Source organism: Staurois parvus, unplaced genomic scaffold (assembly GCF_062004578.1).
Source record: "Staurois parvus isolate SC_StPar_1 unplaced genomic scaffold, SC_StPar_1.0 ptg000066l, whole genome shotgun sequence".
In the NCBI taxonomy this organism is placed as follows: domain Eukaryota; kingdom Metazoa; phylum Chordata; class Amphibia; order Anura; family Ranidae; genus Staurois; species Staurois parvus.
Genome location: NW_028317862.1, coordinates 11,940,217 through 11,961,992, shown reverse-complemented (window position 1 = coordinate 11,961,992; position 21,776 = coordinate 11,940,217). Strand labels below are relative to the sequence as shown.

Here is a 21,776-nt window from a genome sequence, read left to right as displayed (position 1 = left end):
ACATAACCTTTGTCTTCCCCGTAGTTTCTTCATCCTTTTGTTGGCTTAATGTTCCTCATTAAATAGTCTGGCTTGTTACATCATCTGCAGTTCATCAAGTAGCTAGCTGGCTAGGTTCTAAACAGCCTCTCCCTGCTAGCTGGCCTTTGTGGAGACAGCTCACTCTACTTTGTCTCCACATACCACGTTTCTCCACTGTGTCTTCTGTGTACACTGACACACTCCAGACTTTCCTTCATAACTCGGATGATCTTGGTCGTCATTTATGACCAGCTGCAGCTGTTTCACGCAGATTACATTTTTTTTAACATGCAACAGAGGGTTCATGGCATCCCAAAAACTGACAGACGAATAAACAGTAAAAGCCAGGAGTTAAGTGGTTTGACCCAAGGAAAAGTTTTGTCACATTTATCTGATTGCCTATTACTTTCATTACCGCAATATGCCGCCAGCTTCCAAATGCATGTAAAGTGTTGCCTTGCAGAATTTAAAATGTTACTAAACCCAGGACCCTGCATTCACTCCATCTGGTCTCCCACAGTACACACAAAATGTAAATGCAATTATTTTAGTAAATATAAACTGCTAAATACCTTTTCTCATCAGCAGTTAGAGCAGTCATGTGACTTCAGCAGAGCACTGGTTAAAGCTTGTAGAAGGAGTTTTTTCTTTCTGCTCTAGGAGGATGCAAAACCCCTGACCCTCTGTCTGGACAGTGCTGATTGGCCCTGAGCTGATCACATACACTCTCCCAAAAATAATAAACCTCTCTAGCAATACACACTAAACTGAGCATGTGGCTACGGGTTCAGTCTGTTTTATCAGGTGGACATTTGAACAAGAGGAGGGGCAGAGAAAACAGGATCAAATGGCCTATTTCCACAATGCAGAGGATTAACCCCTTGGGTTCTACAGTGAGTACAACAAGAATGCTTTACTGCATATGCAGACTGATTTTATTATTGTTGGTTTAGTAACACTTTAAAGTATCCATAGATTGTCAATACTTTAGCTTTGGATAGACAAGATGAAAACCTCTGTTAGGTTATTATCGCTGTCTCTGTCTCTGCTAAGTAAATTCATCCTAGTGCACATGATCACTGAGAGACAACATTTTGAGTTGTCACCAGAACAGGAGTAAAGGGACAGTTGTTTCAGTATCTACTTTTTAAGAGGGGAATTCCTCTTCCTTCTACTTGCATCCCTGGGACAGGAAGTGGAGGGAATTATCCCCAACAGGACACAGAAAGAAACATATAAACTGAGGGCTCATTCACATATGCTTTGATCTCTGAAGAGCGATCCACATTCAGATCATTCTTCAGAGAGTGTTTATCAGATGGTGAGGAAGCATTGTACCTTCTACTGACCGCCTGCTTAATTCATTGAACCCCACACTAGCGCGCCACAACCGTGTGCATTCCATGTAGTTGTTGGGTGCTTGTGGAGATGCCCCGTTCACTTGAATGAGTTGGGTTTGGTGGGTCATGGCATGTGTACACCCTCAGTCACTGTCTTTGCAACTAAAGAGGGGGAACAGTTGGGGTAAAAATGAGGCTGAACTGCAGGGTTTTACTGCCACTCAACTAGTGTGAACAAGTCCATAGCACTTTACTATGCCAACATTGTTACTTTTTTATCTACTCTTTCATTCTTCTGCAGCTCAAAGGGATGAACTTTGATCTGCAGATTATATCTGTTAGGTCCTGTTTACACAACAGCTGTTTGGGGTGTGTCTGCTCCCTAAAAGGGGTGCATTTTTTTGATGCGTTAGAGTGGTAGTAAACCCATTTTGTTACTTTTTACCTACAGGTAAGCTTATAATAAAAAGAGTATTTCCTAAACGTGCACCGTGTAGGAGATGCTCAGTTTTTTTATTAGTTGGTGCGGCGCATGCACTCTGAAGGAACGACATACCCGTGCTGTTCCTTCAGAACTGTGTGCCATGGCCCGTGACTCCCATTCACAGGAGTGACGTCATCGAGGTTCAGCCAATCAGACAGGTAGCCTTTACAGCGGTGATAACGCACTGCTGGAGGGCTTCGTTTTAAGGTATGTTTCACATAATTTGCTAGTATGCGCTGCATACTACCACATTATGCCATTGCCTTGCAGGGAATGTTTTTTGTTTTTGTTTTTTTATGTGATTTACTAACGATTTAAGTGTGAACTTGGTCTTAAAGTAATCGAAGAAGCAAAAAAAGGTAGTTTGTGTTTTATATATATATATATAGTATTTGTTTAACCCCTTATTAACCTTTAAAATGGCTATACACAAGTAGTATTTCAAAAGAATTTTCATGCAAATATTGTTTTGTACATTTAATCACTGGACGCATGTAATTCAAAAATACTTCAAAATTTTGTTTGTTTTTAATATTCAATTTTTGAAATGCATGTAATTTCCCGACCAAAACCCACTAACAAATAGAAAATTAAACAAACATTGTAAAAGGAAAAAAATTCTAACAAAATTCTACGGCTTTAGTTTACCCTAATCAGCCCTAATTAACTCTTTGATCTGCTACTCTCCAACTATTTTCCTGCTATTTCTGTGTGATTCAAGCCGCATACAAAACACATTGCTTTTGCAATCTGCAGTGGGTGTTAGTAAAATGTTACCGACAAACCAAACGCAGGTTGCGTTTGCCCACACCTGCCCGCACTGGACTGCATGGTACTTTTGTAACATGCCTTCCAATTACAGTGCACTTTAAAAAGTAGCGCATGTACTACTTTTCGCATGGTGCGATTTGAGCCCATTCAGCGTCGGGCATGGTGTGAACCGGCCCTTAACCATTAGTTTTTTTAATTTTTTTTTTCTTTAAATTGTTTTGTTTAACTTTTTTTAATGTCACATTTAATTAAAAAAAAAAGTGCAACGTTGGGAAAAAACAACTTTATTTTAACTGTAAATAACTTTCAAATGCTTTGTACCAGAATCGTAATTTTAGTGTTATTTTAAACAGGACAGATTACAGAATAAAATGTACACTTTTTATCTACAGTAACGCTATTTATTTTTAATTGAACACCAGTCAAATAGAAAATTGTATGTTTTTTTGTTTATACTGTACATTCAGTGTGCGAGCAGTGTGAATGGGCCTTTATTTTAATTTTAGAAAAAGGCTATTCATGTATTTCCTTATTAAAGGGTTACAACTTGAACATGTTGTTACTTTATTTAAATTATATCTTTGTAACTATTGTAACCAAAGCCTTCTGTGCGTTTGCAGGCTCGCTTGTCTTATATGCGGATTAAATACCTCTTTTTCTCATGGCTGGCAGTGTTCATAAGCAGTTGGGTCATATATGTACGTTACAACTCGTACACAGAGCTCTGCAGGGGACATGAGTGCAAAGCTAACATTGTAAGTATTTTCACATAACCGAAATAATTTTGATGGTATTTGTATCACTGATGTTAGTAATGAAGATGGTGTTTGTATGACTCCTAAGGGCCATGTGTCTGTATAATGTGATTGCCTACTGCCTCTTGAAATAAAACTGAGCTCTATCTACCTGGGAGATGTGTCAAAGGTGTGTCAGGAATAAAAAACAATATTACCTTTTGAAAGTATACATTAGAGTGATTTCCTACTGCCTTTTATTGTTGTGAGTCTCAAACATATCCGGCAGCTCGAAGTCTGAAGTTGTAGCAGTTTCCCTGCTACTTACACAAAACTGCTTGGTTGCTGTGCCACTTGTACCTCTACATAGACTGCAGTGTCTGCCTGCAGCTTCTCTTTTTTACCTCTTGGTCTATTCCATTGCATCAGTTCCTCAGGCATAGCTTGCAGGTTATCCACCACAGTAACTGGCAACTATGAAAAGGCCTCAGAGAGGGATTATAGGGCAAATGGTGCCCTAGGCAAAGAAGCAAGGTTATCCCAAACACACCCATCCCCATTCTTCTGATTGACATTGGTAAGTATTGCAGTAGGCACAAAAAGCCACGTAATTTGCCTGGTCTGATATGTCCCAGCCCTTGAGAAACCAACTGCAAACAATTGTATCCTCTCTTGAGATGAGACAGACATGTGCACACCTTTAACCAATTGCATTTAGGGCTGAAAAAACTAATCAACATGATCAAATATAATCTAGAACAGAAATAGTTGTCAACTATTTTAATTATCGATTACCTGGTCAGCCGATTAGTTGGAGAAATAAGTGATTTTAATGTATTCTATGCACTAAGGTAAACAACCTTCTTTGATCAGCTTTGCCCCCCGTACACTTACCTGACCCCGATCTTGATTCAGCGCTCCTTTCTCTCCCTCTATTCACAGGACTCAGATGCAGCAGCGGGAGCCATTGGCACCTGCTGCTGTCAATCCCACCCTGTGCGGAGGGAGCAGGATGCAGGGCCGATCCACACTGTATCCATCGCGACCGCGGCTCTCAATCACCAGCTCCCGGCCGGTGATTACCAAAGATCTCCAACAGGGAGGAGAACTGTTTTGTTTACTAAAAGTTCTCTTCCCTGTCAGCTCAGGCACACTGCTTTGGATGGCTGTGCACAGCACAGCCATCCAAAGCAGTGTGCTTACAGTGAAGCACACAGACACCACCCCATAGTAAAACACACCCAGCTCACAGTTAATTTTTTGATCACCCGTTATGTTAACCCCTTTCTGCCCAGTGGCATTAGTACAGTGTCAGTACTTTTTTTTTAGACACCAAGTCAGTTCCCCCTAGTGTCAGAATGCCTGCCACAGTCGCGCTATAAGTCGCTGATTGCCGCCGTTACTAGTAAAAACAAAAAAAATTAAAAAAATTAAAAATCCCAGTATATATACTGCCATTTGTAAATGCTATACCTTTCACGTAAACTTTAATTTACATGTATTGGGATTTTTTTCTTAGCAAAGACATGTAGTAGAATACATTTTAGCCTAAATGTATTTAGATTTTTAAAATTTTTTTACTGGACATGTTTAATAGCAAAATCTTTTTTTTTTTTCCCTCAAAATTGTCAGCCATTTTTTTTATAGCGCAAAAAATTAAAAACGCACATGCGATCAAATACCACCAACAGCTCAATTTGTGGAGAAAAAAAGGACGTAAATTTCATTTAGGTGCAGCATTGCATGACGCAGCACCGTGACACAAAAAATGGCCTGTTCACGAAGTGGGGTAAATCCTCAGGAGGGCAAGTGGTTAATAAAGATTTTGATCTTTGAGTCTAATGATATGTACCAGATTCAACCTCTACATGTATATACTGTATATCTTGTTAATCTGAAAGTGAATTGGATATTTTGTTCCCTAACCATATAGCTGACCATTTATATTTACCACTGCATATAGATATTCAAGCATATCTCTTTTAAACTTTACAAATTAACTTCATTTTTTTTATCCAATTAGTCGATTTATTATTATTATTATTATACAAGATTTATATAGCACCAACATTTTGCTCAGCGCTTTACAATAAAAGGGAGACAATACAGCAATGATACAGTTCAATACAAGAGGGTTAGGAGGGCCCTGCTCCTTGGAGCTTACAATCAAAGAGGGAGGGGTTGGTGGTAGAAAAGGTAATAACTGTGGGGGATGAACTGATGGGAGAAATAAGAGATTCGGTTATTCGTTGAAGGCCAGATAGGCTTCCCCAAAGAGAGAGGTTTTCAGAGATCACCTAAAAATGGGCAGAGTAGGCGATAGTTGGATAGATTGGAGTAGAGAGTTCCAGAGGATGGGGGGAGGCTCTGGAGAGGTCCTGGAGACGAGCATGGGAGGAGGAAACAAAGGAGCTAGAGAGCAGGATGTCGTGGGGGAGCAGACAGGACGGTTTGGGTGATATTTGGAGGCAAGATTGGTGATGTAATTTGGGGCAGAGTTATAAATGGCTTTATATGTTATTGTTCATGTTTTGAATTATATTTGTTGGGTAATGGGATGCCAGTGGAGGGATTGGCAGAGAGGGATGGCAGATATGGAATGGTTGCTAAGGTGGATGAGTCTGGCAGCAGCATTCATGATATACTGAAGAGAGGATAGCCTGCAATTAGGTAGGCCAACGAGGAGGGAGTTACAATAGTCAAGGCGAGAGATAACAAGGGAGTGAATAAGGGGAGGGACTAATGGTTGTATTATTGATGTTGATGGACAAGTCAGGGGAGGGGGGCACGGGCTGGAGGGAATAGTATGAGATCCATTTCAGAAAGATTTAGTTTGAGGAAGTGGAGTGACATCCATGCTGATATGTCACTTAGTAGGTTAGTAATGCGAGAGGAGACTGAAGGGGTGAGGTGAGGAGTAGAAAGATAGATTTGTGTGTAATCAGCATAGAGATGGTACTTAAAGCCATAGGAGTTTATCAAATGACCAAGGGAGGAGGTGTAGATGGAGAAGAGAAGGGGTCCAAGGACAGAAGCTTGAGGGACCCCTACAGAAAGTGGAGTGGAGGAGACAGAGTTATAGGTAACGCTGAAGGAGCGCTGCGATAGGTAGGTGGAGAGCCAGGAGAGAGCAGAGTCTGAGGCCAAGAGTGGAGGAGGAGGGGATGGTCAACAGTATCAAAAGCCACAGAGAGGTAAAGTAGTAAGAGTATGGAGTAGCGTCCATTGGTTTTTGTAGTTAGTAAATCACTACTGAGTTTTGGTAGGGCAGTTTCAGTGGAGTGTAGTGAGCGAAAGCCAAACTTTAAAGGGTCAAGAATGTTCTTGTCAGTGAGGCAGGCGCACAGGCGATTGTAGACTGAGTGTTTTTAGATAAACGGGAGCAGGGAGATAAGTCTTAAGTTGTTTAGGTTGGTGGGGTCCAGTGAGGGCTTTTAAAGTATGGGAGTGATCTGTGCATGCTTTAGAGGGGAAGGTGCCAGTAGAGAGGGAGAGATTGAAGAAGTGAGTAAGGGAGCATAGGATAGAAGAAGAGGGTGACCATAGTAGTTGTGAGGGGACAGGATCCAGGGGGCAGGTAGTGAGGCGGGCTTCTGAGAAAACTTTAGTGACCTCTTCAGTAGTAGCAAGGTCAAAAGAGGAAAGTGTTGAGGGAGGTTTAGTATAAGGTATGCTAAGTGAGATAGATGTCTGTGTAGTGGAGATGCCCCTATGAATTGCATCAATCCTTGTTTTTGAAATGATAGACAATCTCATAAGCAGTGAGTGAGTTACTGGGTGGAGGTGGAGAAAGTAGAGCGTTAAAAGTAGAGAAAAGACCACGAGGACTGGATGGCAAGAATGACAAAGTAGGCTTGTTTGGCAGCATGGAGGGAGGAATTGTATTTTAAGAAAGCAGATTTATATAGGGTGAATTCTTGCTTGGATTTGATTTTACGCCACAGTCACTTCAGTACACAACTATGTCTCTTAAGATTTCTGGTGTCATCAGTCTGCCACGGTTATAATGGTCAGGCCCTGATACTTATTGTAGTTAGAGGTGCAAGAGAGTCTAGCATGGATGAAAGCGAACTGTTGTAGAAAGAACCAGGTAAGGGCAGGAAAGGGGAGATATTCTGTCATAGAGGCGGTCAGTTGCAGAGTGGAAAAGAAAAGGGGTTAAATGTTGTGAAGGTTTCTGCAGGTAATTGTTTGCAGCTTGGATGGATAGGTGTTTGAAGATGAGGACACTGTGAAGGTGATGAGATTGTGATCAGAGAGAGGAAAGGGGGTGTTTGTGAGGTTGTAGGGAGTGCAAAGATGGGAGAAAACAAGGTCTAATGTATTCCCATCAAAGTGAGTGGAGGACTGTGTCCATTGTGTTAAGGCAAAAGAGGAGGTTAGGGTGAACTGGGATGTAGCTGTGTTGTTCACAATAATGGGGATGTTAAAATCTTCAAGAATGATAGTGGGTATTTCAGAGGAGAGAAGGTAGGATAGCCAAGCATAGAAGTCATCAAGAAAACGCCACTCCGGTCCAGGAGGCGGATAGATCACTGCAATCCTCAGAGAAATAGGAGAAAACAGTCGAATGCAGTGAGTCTCAAAAGAACAGGAAGATAGAGAGGGAGGGGTAGGGAGGACTTGAAAGGTGCTCAGTGGGGATAGAAACAAACCAACTCCACCTACTTCCGGCCACTGGGTCGGGGTGAGTAAGTCCAGTGAACGCCTCCATAGGAAAGTGCTGCAGGAGAAGCAGAATCTGATGCTTGGCCAGGTTTCTGTAATTGCTAGTAGGTTAAGGGAGTGGGAGACAAAAAGGTCATGGACAGAGGTGAGCTTATTACAGAGAGAGCAGGCATTCCAGAGTGCACATAAAAAAGGGAGGGTGGTTTTTAGGAGCATGGGGGTTGAGATTAAATTGAGTTGATTGTGGCTATTCCTGGAGGAAGGAGGAAGCCTGGTGTGGGGGTGAGATACTGGAGAACCAGGGTTTGGAGAGATATCCCCAGAGGGTAGGAGAAGGAGGGTGAGGAAAGTAAGATGGGAGCGGGATGTATACAAGTGCACATGCCTTCCTGTTCTGTGTTTGGGTCAGCAGGTGAGTTAAGTATTAGCAGGAGGTGATGAGAGCAGTAGTAGGGAGATGGTAGAAGTAAGAATATGTAGAAGCTTTGGGGTGGAGCAGGGGGTAAAGAAATGAGATTTTGAGAACAGAGGATAGTAATAGGAAAAAGAGGAGTAGAGTGGCATATTAAAAGATAGATGGAGTGGGAATCAGACTTGTGGGAGAGTTTTCCCAGGGCGTTTTGCTTGCAGTCCATCCAAAATTACATAGTTACAGTAGTTGGCCTGGCTGAAAAAAGACAAAAGTTCATCCAGTTCAACCATTAAAAAAAAAAGTTATAATCCTACACACACACAGTTGATCCAGAGGAATGCAAAAAAACCCAGCAAAGCATGATTCAACTTGCTCCTGTAGAAAAAAAAATTCCTTCCTGATCCCCCAAGAGGCAATCAGATACTCCATGGATCAACTTTACCTACAAATATTAGTATCCAGTTATATTCTGTGTATCCAGGCCTTTTTTAAAGCAATCCACTGATCTGGCCAGAACCAGCTCTCGCATTTTCACAGCTCTCACTGTGAAGAAACCTTTCCGTGTTTGGAGATTAAATTTCTTTTCCTCCAGACTTTAAGTGCCCCCTTGTCCACTGTGATGACCTCAGGGTGAATAGCTCTACACCGAGTTCACTATATGAACCACTGATGTATTTATACATGTTGATCATATCCCCCCTTAATCTCCTCTTCTCAAGAGAATAAATTCAGTTCCTCTAATCTTTCCTCATAGCTGAGCTCCTCCGTGCCTCATATCAGTTTGGTTGCCCTTCTCTGTACTTTCTCCAGTTCTCCAATGTTCTTTTTGTGACTTGATGCCCAAAACTGAACTGCAGCTGTGTTCAACTGCTGTTTTGCACTCCAGCAGAAAATGCACTGCAGGACAATACCCCTGTCTGTGACTGTACACCCCCCTACCCCCATCTGTGACCTCCCCCATAAGCTGGTCTAAATGTATAGGGAGATGATCAAATGAGCAATGCTTCTCTGCCCCAATTAGGAACTGATAAGGAACACAGGAGTTGGGGGGGAGATTGATCAAAGCCAGACCAGCCACATACACAGGCCAGGGTCATAAAAGATGATTGATTCTCTGATTACAGAGAGGCAAAAAGGAGGTGGGAATCAATCAACATAAACAGACAAAAAGATATAGATTAATTATCCTGAGTTTTGCAGAAAGGCAGTGTATAGCAGTAAGACAGTTTAAGGTGGAGATGAGACAGCAGCATTTACCTGTGAAAAATGTCCAAAAGCTTGACCAAGAAATGAATCGGCCAACTAATTGATTATGAAAATATTCATTCATTGTCAAATTGCTTTATTCTCTTGGTTTACCACAGCGTTGTAGCTGGGCCTTCTGGACATTTTCTACATCCAAGGCTTCTGCAAAGACCATACAAAGACTTTCGAGACTGACAACAAGAGTAACCAGAATCAATCTACTCATTAAACTCCATTCCCATCTGCTGTATAAGACACCTTTCTTTTTTAAATGACTGTTTTGTTATATTCAGAATAAATGGCTTCTTGGTTTCCATCGATGGATTTGTGTGAAGCTGTATGGTTCCCCTGAATTGCTCTCTCTTAGTTGAAAAGTGCAGCTCAGAAAAGATTTTTTAACTTTTGTAATTAGTGTAATTATTATTTGAAATACAAGTCTTGGAAACTGCAGATGTGTGTGTCAAGGCCTTGTTGCTGCTGTAAGGTATATTTTTGAAATGGCTTTTACTTAAGATCTCTGTATCAAGTATAAAGGGAAAATCACATGAATGACAGGATAACCGCTTCCTACTGAACGTTGCCATAAGCAGTGGCCTCAGGTCATGCAAAACCTCCTATAAATATGCAGTCCAGCTCTTATATCTTTATTACACAGTCTAGTTTTATTTGTTTATACAACTCTTTCCTGGAGAATATTGTGCATGAACTATATAGTATCTGAATAGCAATACATTTGAAAACAATATGTAGGTTGCTGATCAACAGTTTATCCCACATATACTACTATATAAGTACCTGTAATAAAGAAAATAAATTACCTTTACAATGAATTGCTAAGGCTGTCCTTAAATGTTTATGGTATTTAGTATTTGTTACACCCAGATTTAAACAGAAGACACATTCAATGTCCTCAGATAACCAGATTAGCTAGTTGGAAGTTGTACAGTGATGTCCCATTATACTGGCCTGCTGCCACTAGATGTCATTTAAACTGGGTCTTTTTAGGTGATGTTAGGTGAACTGCTCGTCTTCCAAGTTATAGCATGAAGAAATGGAACTTGCAGTGATGTCACCATAACCATGTGATTTTAATCCTTCCATCTTGACTGTGACACATTCATTGTAGTCTGGAATTCCCCAAAAGGAATTAGAACTGGATAGTTGTAAACCATTAAGTACATTATCCCTAAGGATATAGGCTGGGTTCCAATACTGTATTATTGGTGGCTGCACAAAACTGTAGGTCTTCTTCCAAGGTGCTTTCAGAGAATTTTTTTGAGGGGTGCAGGGCAGATAAAGGGGGGTTCCAGCTCTCCAACGCTGAATCCCATGCTACAATAAAAGATTAAATAATAATGAAAATGCTTAGTCAAAAAATAAAAGATGCAATTTTTTAAATATAGAAACCGTTCATGATGTAATAAGAACACAAACTGAAGCCCCTTTTAGGCACATTGTAGCTCACAGAGCAGTGGGTCAGAAGTATATAATTTTGTGTCCCTTACTTTGGTTGGCAAGTGCCAAAATCAATTCTATAATTGGTGGTAGTGGACTTTAAAATGAACCATAATTGCAAAGATTTGAAAAGAATTAGAAGTTACACCTTGAAGGGATTGAGAAGAGAAATGCAGTGTGCTATGTGGGTCACCTGCCTTGAAGGGATATAGTGTAAAAGTATGGCCACTGGCTTGTGGGCATAGCCAAAATTGTATGTGATCTGTAGAGTGGGTGTTGCTTTATGGTGTATTGCTTGCAGCATGCCACCTTTTTCCCTTCGTTCTGATTTGTTTTGATAAAATAGGGCCAGGGAGTACACCGAAGAGATTTTGAAGTGGAAGCCCTGTTTTTGGTGTTAATTGAAGCAATAATAATCTCCAGTGTTGATGTCAGTGCCAGCAGTGGTAATCCCCAGTATGTGTCAGAGCCAACAATGATCAACTCCAGAAAATAACCTCAACATCTATCAGGACTATCAAGGGTAATCCCTAGGAAAGTCAGGGCAAACACTGACCCCCAACACAATAACCCCACAATATCACCAAGTATATAACCCCAAGCACTGTTAACAGCAATCATATGTGTCAGTTGGGTAGTATAAGTATAGTAAGTTAAGGTCCATAGGGAAGCCAGAGATCCTTCTAAAACAACTGTCACATGCTGAAAAGTAAACAGGCAGTCAGGCACTTTGTCTCATGCACACCACAAGCTTTTCCAGATCACTTTCCTTTCTCCACCTCAGAAGAAACTACTTTTCTCTTCGCTGTGGAGGGCATATTAATCTTCTGAGAATACAGTCCTGAGCCCTAACAGCCTGCCCGCACTTGAGCGTCAGGAGCCACAGGTAGTAGTGGGGTTATTCCACAGATCACAGATAAGTCCCTGACTCCTCTCTGCCATTGCTGTTTATCTAGAAAAGGTTAAATGCAGACTCTGACTATATCACAGTGGTGTTTAAAGGATTGTGACACACTAAGAAAAAGCAATCTTGTGGCATCCATCCTGCCATGTCAAGTGTTGGGTGTGGAGAGATCACACATATCTGTGGCAGTGACTTAAAGTATTACTAAACCCAGGACCCTGCATTCACTATATCTGGTCTCCCACAGTACACAGAACATGGAAATGCTATTATTTTAGTAAATATAAACTGCTAAATACCTTTTCTCATCAGCACTTAGAGCAGTCTTATGACTTCAGCAGAGCACTGGTTAAAGCTTGTAGCAGTAGTTTTCTTTCTGCTCTAGGAGGATGTGAAACCCCTGACCTCTGGACAGAGCTGATTGGCCCTGTGCAGATCACATGTACTCTCCCAAGGAAAAAAAAAAACCCTCTATAGCAATACACACTAAACTGAGCATGCGCATTTGGCTACGGGTTCAGTCTGTCTTATCAGATGGACATTTGAACAAGAGGAGGGGTAGAGAAAACAAGATCAAATGGCCTTTTTCCGCAATGCCGATTAACCCCTTAGGTTTCACAGTGACTATGACGAGCATGCTTTACTGCATATACAGACTGATTTTACTGTTGTGGGTTTAGTAACACTTTAAAGCGGTAGCAAACCGTTTAAAAAAAATAAAACTTTCCTGCAAGGCAATGGCATAATGTACTAGTATGCATTGCATGCTAGCGCATTATGTAAAACTTACCTTAAAACAAAGCTATCCAGCGGCACGCTGTCACCACTGTAAAGGCGCTCATCTTCACCAAGTCTTCCTTCTGGGTTCGCAAGCTCCAGCCATCTGACAGGCTGAGCCACGATGACGATGTAGCATATAAGGTGCAGTGGACAGGGCAATGTAATGAGTAACAGTGTATAACGTTAATTGTTCAGGGCTTTATAATGTATAACAGCATATGAAGGGCAGTGGTCAGTACTGTATAACCTACAATATAGTGTAAAGACTGTGGTGATCAGGGACTATCTAGTATATAGTGTAAGTGTCATGGTTGGGTAAAATACAGCATATGGAGTAAGTGATCAGGACTATGTAATGTATAACATAGAGTATATACTGTATAGGATGTATGTGCAATAGTCAGGAACCTGTAGTGTATAAAATATCATACTTGTGTTTACATATTTTGTATTTGTATTCATTTTATTATTCTCATTATTTTCATGTATAACGTGGTTGGAATGACCATAAAAATGTCCTGGTTACTGGCCAGTGTTCAATGTGCCCCTTTACAATGGTGGTCAGTGTATCCCCTTACGTTGGCAGCCAGTGCACAGTGTGTCTCCTTACATTGGTGGTCAGCATGTCCCCTGTTTTTGATGGGCCATTTGCTCCAATACATTGTCACTCTGGCTGCCCCCGCTCCTCGCAATCAGCAGCAGCATACTTATAATCTTGGTGGAGGTGGTGATAGCAGATGGGAGGGAAGGCTGATGGTGGCAAGGCTTGTGGAAATGCTTGTTTGCTGCACGGCTATTCCTGCTGGTGATTTTTGGGGGCTCTAGCACACCCAAGCACCTCCCAGGTACTTCCACTAATCTTCTGCAACCATGGATACACAAATCAAACACAAAGGTTTTGGTTTTGAAATTAAAAAAAAAAAAAAAATGCCCATCATAGTGATGGGCCAATCTGAACCTGCATTAGGTGGTGAGGCCACTGAATAGACTACCTTGTTAGTTTTATTGCTGTGCTGTAGCATGTTCAGTACCCTTAGGATGCTGACAGACGAAATGTGAATCATATATGGCTAAAACTATACAGAATGCTAGGACATAAATATATAATAATCATTTTTTATAGCTGTTGATTCATGCAACATCAGTGTTGCTGTCAAGTGTCTGTGATTTTATTTACTCATGTAATAATTGATAAGACAGCCCAGCATATACCTTTTAGTATCCAAAGTTTATTTTAAAGTAGAAAAAACATTCTTTTCCATTTTAAATACATGCAAAGCATTCGTTGTCTGGATGCCTGACACTAAAATAAGGGCCTTGTAATCTGTGACAAATTTCTGTCTGAATCTGTCCCCAAGGCTTTTATATGAGCTTGGTGCTCACTCTTAACAGCCTTTAATTAGCCCAATTATTCTTAAGGCGTATAATTAGGAGCATGTTTAGAAGTGTCATTGTGATAGGAGGCAATACATTGAGTAACGTCAGTGCAAAACATGTTAACAATTTGCTGTGTGAGACTGAAACTGGAATTCCTGTGGGGCTTTACATTTACAGGTGTGTATAGATCTGATATTTGTGTATGTTTGTGGGTATGTGTGCGTGTGTGTGTATATATATATACGTGTGTGTGTATGTATGTATGTATATATATATATATATATATATATATATATATATATATATATATATATATATATATAATATATATATGATTGTACACACCTTGAGGGTTAGGGACTGATGTGAATGTAGTGTGTGTGTGTGTGTGTGTGTGTGTGTGTGTGTGTGTGTGTAAATTGGCGGCACTATAGAAGTACCTGAAATAAATAAATATATGTATGTATGTGTGTGTGTGTGTATGTATATATATATATATACAGTGGGGATCGAAAGTTTGGGCACCCCAGCTAAAAATTTGTATTAATGTGCATAAAGAAGCCAAGGAAAGATGGAAAAATCTCCAAAAGGCATCAAATTACAGATTAGACATTCTTATAATATGTCAACAAAAGTTAGATTTTATTTCCATCATTTACACTTTCAAAATAACAGAAAACAAAAAAATGGCATCTGCAAAAGTTTGGGCACCCTGCAGAATTTATAGCATGCACTGCCCCCTTTGCAAAGCTGAGACCTGCCAGTGTCATGGATTGTTCTCAATCATCATCTGGGAAGACCAGGTGATGTCAATCTCAAAGGTTTTAAATGCCCAGACTCATCTGACCTTGCCCCAACAATCAGCACCATGGGTTCTTCTAAGCAGTTGTCTAGAAAACTGAAACTGAAAATAGTTGACGCTCACAAAGCTGGAGAAGGCTATAAGAAGATAGCAAAGCGTTTTCAGATGTCAATATCCTCTGTTAGGAACGTAATTAAGAAATGGCAGTCATCAGGAACAGTGGAAGTTAAAGCAAGATCTGGAAGACCAAGAAAAATATTAAACAGAACAGCTCGCAGGATTGTGAGAAAAACAATTCAAAACCCACGTTTGACTGCATGATCCCTCCAGAAAGATCTGGCAGACACTGGAGTTGTGGTACATTATTCCCCTATAAAGAGATACTTGTACAAATATGGTCTTCATGGAGGAGTCATCAGAAGAAAACCTCTTCTACGTCCTCACCACAAAAATCATCGTTTGAACTTTGCAAATGAACATATAGACAAGCCTGATGCATTTTGGAAACAAGTTCTGTGGACCGATGAGGTTAAAATTGAACTTTTTGGCCGGATTGAGCAAAGGTACGTTTGGAGAAGAAGGGGCACAGAATTTAATGAAAAGAACCTCTGTCCAACTGTTAAGCATGGGGTTGGATCAATCATGCTTTGGGGTTGTGTTGCAGCCAGTGGCACAAGGAACATCTCACGAGTAGAAGGAAAAATGGATTCAATAAAATTTCAGCAAACTTTGGATGGTAACTTGATGCCATCTGTGAAAAAGCTGAAGTTAAAGAAAGGATGGCTTCTACAAATGGATAATGATCCTAAACACACCTCAAAATCCACGGGGGATTACATCAAGAGGCGTAAACTGAAGGTTTTGCCATGGCCTTCACAATCTCCTGACCTCAACATAATTGAAAATCTATAGATAGACCTTAAAAGAGCAGTGTGTGACAGACAGCCCAGAAATCTCAAAGAACTGGAAGACTTTTGTAAGGAAGAATGGGCAAAGATACCTCAAACAAGAATTGAAAGACTCTTGGCTGGCTACAAAAAGCGTTTACAAGCTGTGATACTTGCCAAAGGGGGCAGTACAAGATATTAACTCTGCAGGGTGCCCAAACTTTTGCAGATGCCATTTTTTTGTTTTCTGTTATTTTGAAAGTGTAAATGATGGAAATAAAATCTAACTTTTGTTGACATACTATAAGAATGTCTAATCTGTTATTTGATGCCTTTTGGAGATTTTTCCATTTTTCCTTGGCTTCTTTATGCACATTAATACAAATTTTTAGCTGGGGTGCCCAAACTTTCGATCCCCACTGTATGTGTGTGTGTGTGTATATATATATATATATATATATATATATATATACACACACACACATCATTTTCTATACTGTTTGAAGCTATCTATGCATGGGATTTTTGCTTATTCCATTTAATGTTATGGTACATTTTGGGAATAGTACTTATTTTTTTTTCTACCAATATGCTTGTGAAGGCTTCTAAAGTATTAGTTGCTCCTACTGAGAAATTATTCTTGCCTCTATGGAGCTCTAATTACAGTACAATTATATGTTATGCAGGGATATGTAAACTTCACACAAGCTGTAGCCAACCAGCATCCTATCTGCCCACCAAAGTATGAGCTAGTGACAACATCCTGGCTGTCCAGTCACACACTATGAGCTTAATTCTGACCTACATATTTCCCCCTTTTTTAGGGTAAATGAGGCAATGATCTAAGATCTACTGATACAAATAAGACCTACAGACTAGACAGAGTTAAGTTATGTTTCAGAAGGATCTTTAGCATATGCAGATTGAAGCAATATTAGTGGTAAATCTTTATGCTTTAAGTAGAACTCCAGCCAAAAATGTTTAAAATAAATATCCAGTTAAAAGATTAAATAAAAATCAGCATTTGCTGCAGTACCCATGCTCAATCCAGTGCCATCCCTACAGTATTTCTTTTCTGCCATTAGATATCCTTAATTTTCCAGGCTGACGGATAGCCTGCATCATTTAACCACTTTCTCTGATCCAGGCTTTCAGCGAAGGAGAAGCAGCACAGTTTACGTGCTCATCTTTCTGTCCATCTGCTGTGCTTCCTTTCAGCATGCTGATTGTGCTGCTTCTTCCTATCCAACTCCTAGTCTACAGGGATTGCAAGAAGCTCATACCAAGTCTAATTCAGGTACTTACTCTGCTTGAATTTAGAAATAGAAAATAGAAAAAAATTAATGTACTCCTGTATTCCTTAAAACATTATTAAATTTATTTTTGCCTAATGTTTAGCTTTAAATGCTAAATAATAATTGAATCTTTACCAGAACTAGATATAAAACATAAACTTACAAATGTTTACTGTGAAAGAACATAAATCAATCAAAGATTGCATTGCTATCTAAATAATGTGTCAAATAAGTGTCAGACAAATCAATAACAAGTATAATGTATAACATGTAAACTTAAGACTATTAAAATTCATGTGTTTCATAATCTATCCATATTCCTAAATCCCTAGCCGCAATATATTTTTCATCTAGTAATGTATATTCTAAACATATAAATCCTCTATCAATTATGTGAACCAGCCATTCTAGAGGTTTGAGAACTTGCCAACTAGCCTGACTCCTTTAACCACTTCCATACCGGGCACTTTTACCCCCTTCCTGCCCAGGCCAATTTTCAGGTTTCAGTGTGATCACACTTTGAATGACAATTGCGTGGTCATACAACACTGTACCCAAACTAAAATGTTATAATTTTCTTCACACAACTAGAGCTTTCTTTTGGTGGTATTTTTAGTTTTTGCTAAATTAACAAAAAAGAAGAAAAATTGTGAAAAAAAAGCCCACATTTTTCTTTGTTTCTGTTATAAAAGTTTGCAAATAAATAATTGTTCTTCATAAATTTAGGCCAAGATGTATTCTGCTACATTTCTTTGGTGAAAATAACCCAAATTAGTATTTATTATTTAGTCTGTAGGAAAGTTATAGAGTTCACAGACTATAGGATTATATCTGAATATTGATCAATCCTGAAGTACTGACAACCAATCTCATTTCTTGAGGTCCAAGAATGTCAGAACAGTACAGATATCCCCCAAATGACCCTTTTTTTGCAAAGTAGACAGTCTGATGTATTCCATAACAGGCATGGCGAGTTTTTTTGAAGTTGTAATTTTTTTGTCATTTTTTGGAAAATGAAGAAATTAAAAAAAAATTATTTTCACTTTTTTTTTTTTTTTACATACTGTTACCAGTGCAGTACAGTGTCGTCATATAACTGGCATGGCGGTGATCAGGGACACTGACTGTTGACAGTACGAAAAAAAAATTGATCATTTTTTTCAATTTTTTTAATTTTTTTATTATTTTACATTTTTTAATACATTTTTTTTTTGTCATATTGCACTATGACCAAAGTAGTATAATGTTACCATGGTAACATTTTACTACTTTGGGGAAGAGATCAGTTTTTTTTTGTTTTGTTTTTTACACAATTTGCTTATAGCAAAGAATTTCTTTGCTATAAGCAAGCATTTACCTGAATGAAATCGATTCCTTCAGGGGTTTTTTTTTTTTGTGATTAGCTTGATTTGGCCACGGCTACTCACATGGCACAGCTGGTCTGTGATTGGCCCAGCTTGTGCATGTGATCGCTGTGACCATTCACAGCTAGACACAGTTGTATACAATGGATGGCATGAAAGGAAGCCATCCATTTTATACAACTGTCATGTGACCTGGTGTGATTGTTCACAGCAGGTCACACGGTACTGGCAACGGGGCCAGTACACAGATCTGTCATCGGCCATGTCCGAGGTACATGGCCATTGACAGATCACGCCACATTACGGCCCTGCAGGCATGCGCAATGTACGTTCTGGAAAGGACGCCATATAGCGTCCACCCAGAGGGACGAGCTGTTTAACTATAGCCAGATGGCGGCCGGGCCGCAACTGGTTAAACAAAGAAGGTCATAGATTGCCTCCAATGTTATCTGCTCCACTGCATTATCACTATCGCAATTGAATTTTTTTTATCGTACATCACGGGACACAGAGCAGGCCATAATAAGATATTAGTGGCACCAACCTGGCTCAGGATGTGTTGGTACGTGGACATTGTCAGGCTAGCAGTGGGCGATCCATGGCCTCAGCTTTACGTTCACTGAATTTGACGCCATGGCTGTTGAGACCCAAATCTTGAAAGATAGGGGAGTGTCAGACTCGGTTATCCACACAATGTTGAACACCAGGAAGCTGGTTTCTAGGAACATTTATTATAGAACTTGAAAGGCATATATTTCTTGGTGTTCGGGTCGAAATTGGTACCCCCGAAATATTTGATTGGAAGAATTTTGACTTTTCCCCAATCAGGAGTAGAAAAGAAGTTGGCTGTTGGTACTATTAAGGGTCACGTTTCAGCCTTGGCTGTTTTTTTCCAAAAACCGATTGCTTCTCACTCTTTGGTTTGTACTTTTTTACAGGGAGTGATATGTACTGTTCCTCCTGTCAGACAGCCCCTGTGTCCTTGGGACTTGAACTTGGTCTCGGCAGTTTACAGAAACTACCGTTTTAACCTATCAGGGAGATTCTGTTGGTTCTGCTAACTTGAAAGATTTCCTAGGCCTCAGTCAGCAAAAGAAAGATCTTTGCATGCCCTGGATGTGGTTCGGGAAATGAGGGTCTTTTTGAGAATGACGGTGCAGATTAGGCTGATTCCTTGTTTATTTTGCCGGAAGGACCCAGGAGAGGACAGGCAGCATCCAAATCAACTATTTCTAAGTTGATTTGTCAGTTAATCATTTAAGCCTATGATTTGAAGAGCAAGGTTCCACCCTTTTGGGCAAAAGCACTCTCTACCAAAAGTGTAGGGGCATCTTGGGCTATCCATCATCAGGCTTCAGTTGCTCAGGTTTACAAGGCTGCTACATGGTCTTCACAAGGTTTTATTAGGTGGATGTCAGAGCCACGGAGTATTCTGCCTTTGGCTGCAGTGTTTTACTGAATAGCTCCTTTTGGGATGTTGGTGGTGGTTATTGTTTTGACACCCACCCCTCAAGGTTACTGCTTTGGGACGTCCCACATAGTCATTATTATGTCCTGCTCTGTGTCCCGTGGTGTACAATAAAGAAAATTGGATTTTTTTCTACATACTTACTTGTAAAATGCATTTTTTGGAGTGTATTACAGAACACAGAGGTCCCTCCCTTCTTTCTGGATTTTCATTGCTTGCTACAAAAACTGAGTACTTCCTGCGTAGGAGGGGTTATATGTTTGATTGGTCGGCCAATGTCAATTCACCTACAGGTGGCATATAACCCACACAGTCATTATTATGGCCTACTCTGCCAATCAGTGATCACATGCAGAGTAGTAAGCAAGATGTCACTTCTGACATGATTGCTTGCTACGTGTGAAATCTGTGAATGATCACAGAGGTCACGTGGTACAAGGCTATTCACAACAGCCTTGTACCATGTGACAGGCTTTGACCAATCACAGCTCACACAGTATTTCTCAATGGCTGCAAGAATGCAGCCAGAGAGGAGAAATTATTGCTTTTATAGCCTTTGAGTGTAAAAGCAATCAGTGTGAAGAAAAAAAAAAATCTTCATCACCCCCCACAAGTAGTACAATGTCCCCATGGTGACACTGTACTGCTAGGGTGACAGTATGTAAACAAAAAAAACAAATAATATAAAATAAAAAAGTAAAAAAAAATTTTTTTAATTTATAATTTTTGGTTATAAACTAATTTGGGATATATATTTTTTTTTTACTAAAAAGATAACTGAATAAATTTTGGCCAAGATTTATGATGAAATATTATTATTTTGCAAAATTGTACAAGAAAAACATTTTTTTTTCAAACTTTTTGGAATTTTTCATTTGTATAGCAAAAAAAATAAAAATCCCAGCGGTGAATAAATACCACCAAAATAAACTTTATCTGTCTCACAAAAATGCTAAAAAACCCATATGGGTACAGTGTTGCATGACCGCACAATTGTCATTCAATATGTGATAGTGCTGAAAGCTGAAAATTGGCCTGGACAGGAAGGGGGTGAAAGTGTCCAGACTTGAAGTAGTTAAATGACCACTCATGTGACTGGTATGAAAAACATGTAATTACACACCCATAAAATCTATTACATATATTTAATGCCAAAGAGAACAGAAATCAAGAAAGGAGCCCACATTTTAAAAGTGCATCAAAACATTTTGAAATGACACTTCATACCCAGCGCACACTGTGTGTGTAATGAAATAATCTGCCCAGAACATATCATTACTTCAAACTCTGAGGAGCTGTGGGAAGACAAGCAGAACACTAATCAGGGTCTTCTGCAATGCTTGTGTGCTAACAGGAGGAAGATTCTGAAAGTAAAATGAGCACAGAGATGACTCATCTGTATGTGTGCTGCTGCTCCTCCATTGGGCAAGGGTACCTGGATCACAAGACTGGCTGAACAGAAATACAAATTTTTTTCGAAAATCCAGGGATGGCAAGAGTCTAATACAAAATTAAATTTGGTTAATTATGCTGCTTGAACTAAAAAACACATTAAGGGTCCACGCGCACTGGGCTTAAAAAAAACACCAGTTGCTCATATAAATATAAAATATATACATAAAAATGCTCATATAAACAGCCATATTGGCCATTTAGGAGCATTTAGCCCTTTTTTTCTGCCAGAAAACTCCACTCAAACACAAACCAGGAGGGTTTTTTCCTGCCTCTAAGCGCTGAGCTTAAAATATGTCTCTAAGCATCTTAATGTG

General features: G+C 39.8%; 1 protein-coding gene across 6 annotated transcripts in view; it reads left to right on the top strand.

Annotated features, from left to right (window-relative positions):
* The window catches only part of DIPK1A (divergent protein kinase domain 1A), a 199,342-nt gene that overhangs the window by 143,929 nt on the left and 33,637 nt on the right, over positions 1 to 21,776 (top strand). For 5 of the 6 annotated variants that reach the window (XM_089668948.1, XM_089668951.1, XM_089668950.1 and 2 more), the window contains one exon: positions 3,237 to 3,371. The exons of the other annotated variant lie outside the window; for it this stretch is intronic. In XM_089668948.1, coding sequence (XP_089525074.1) covers positions 3,237 to 3,371 — 135 coding nt within the window. The remainder of the gene's footprint in view (positions 1 to 3,236; positions 3,372 to 21,776) is intronic. 6 annotated transcript variants of the gene reach the window in all.